The sequence below is a fragment of the Trichechus manatus genome, unplaced genomic scaffold (assembly GCF_000243295.1).
Source record: "Trichechus manatus latirostris isolate Lorelei unplaced genomic scaffold, TriManLat1.0 scaffold00047, whole genome shotgun sequence".
NCBI lineage: Eukaryota > Metazoa > Chordata > Mammalia > Sirenia > Trichechidae > Trichechus > Trichechus manatus.
Genome location: NW_004443983.1, coordinates 15,829,040 through 15,830,448, shown reverse-complemented (window position 1 = coordinate 15,830,448; position 1,409 = coordinate 15,829,040). Strand labels below are relative to the sequence as shown.

General features: G+C 49.3%; 1 protein-coding gene across 1 annotated transcript; it reads left to right on the top strand.

Moving 5' to 3' along the window:
• The first annotated feature begins 432 nt into the window (after positions 1-432).
• On the top strand, positions 433-1,059 carry LOC105756308 (vegetative cell wall protein gp1-like). The gene has a single exon (XM_012555712.1). It carries the CDS (start codon positions 433-435, stop codon positions 1,057-1,059), a length of 627 nt encoding a protein of 208 aa, XP_012411166.1.
• Positions 1,060-1,409: the final 350 nt, after the last annotated feature.

Below are 1,409 nucleotides of genomic sequence, written 5' to 3'. Positions count from 1 at the left end.
TCTTAAATAAACAAAAGGGGGGAGATGATGGGTCTAGAGTATGTGAGCAGAATGAAAGACTTGCCAAAGCTCTCTTTACCTTTAACATTTTATTGGTTGCTAAAGATGGTCGTACTGCTGCAGAACGACATTTTATCCCCTCTGACACCCGACCTCGCCCACAGGTCCTCTATAAAGATCCCCAAAATCCCTCTGTCTGGCAAGTACCTGCAGAATTATTAATCTGGGGGCGAGGGTATGCAGCTGTTTTGTCTACTACAGGTCCACTTTGGATTTCCACCCAATTAGTAAAACCATATCATGACCCAGTAACAGCCACCACCGTTCCGATGGGAACCGCCGCCATTCTCACACTGGAGTCTGTCCTGTCTTTCTTGGCTGGCGGCAGGCGAGCAGGCACCCTACTCCCCATGCAGCTGCCTCAGGCTGGCCATGCCCTGGCCGGGGCTTAGGGACCCAGAGGAGCCGGAAGAATGCATGGCCAGCAGCGGGGCCAGTGGAAGGAGCGGTGGCGGGGCTTGGCCTGCTCCGGCTGCGGCACGGCCCACACTCTGTCTCCCGCAGCACTCCGAGCCCAGTGCCAGGTTGCTGCTGCAGTCACCTGGGGTGTCACCGCCCGCCACAGCCCTGCCTAGAGTCTCTGGGCATGCAAAAGTGGGCTCTGTGCTCCGGCTGCGACTAGGGGTCCCGGAAGCACCCCACGCTGCAGCTCCCCCATGTGCCAGCACACTCTGCCCTGCGCCTCCGCCCCTTCCCTTCTCTGAACCACCACCACCACCCCTTTGGCGGCAGCCATCCAACCTTACTCCAGAGCTACAACTGACACCGGCACCCCTTCCCCCAGGGATGAACACTGAAGTGCCACCATCTAGCCTGAAATCACCCCTTCCCCCAGGGATGGACACTAAACAATGGAGATCTACAATACTGGTAACATGGGGAGGTCTGAAAGCCCTCTCCTCCAAAGCTGAGCATAGCCTCTCAACTACATGTGCCCCACTTACACCTGAAAACCTGTTTCTAGCTATGGTTTCCCTCATGATAATCAATCCTCAATAGTCATCCTATATTATCTTGTTAATCAGTAATTTGTTAATCAGTAAGTTCCCAATGAAAATTTGTTATGTGTAAACTCCTCTATATTTTCTGCTTCTCCTAGTTATATGCTTCTGTATAGATAGATTTCTAAGTTAGATGATTCCTTTCCAATTGATAATAAATTTGTGTAAATCAGTGTTTGTTTGACTGTTAAATCTGTTATGATGTATAAATTGCCCTTTCTAGTGATTTCCTTCCAAGTAATAGTGAAGCTGTGTAAATCATTGCTTGTTTGATTGTTAATGAATCTTTGAGCCTTTATAAATCTTTAAGCCTTTAAGAATGATAATTTCAGTGGATGTTAAAAGTTA

Excerpts from the sequence above, each read along its gene's own strand:
- LOC105756308 (XM_012555712.1), top strand. The coding sequence starts at position 433 with ATGCCCTGGCCGGGGCTTAGGGACCCAGAGGAGCCGGAAGAATGCATG.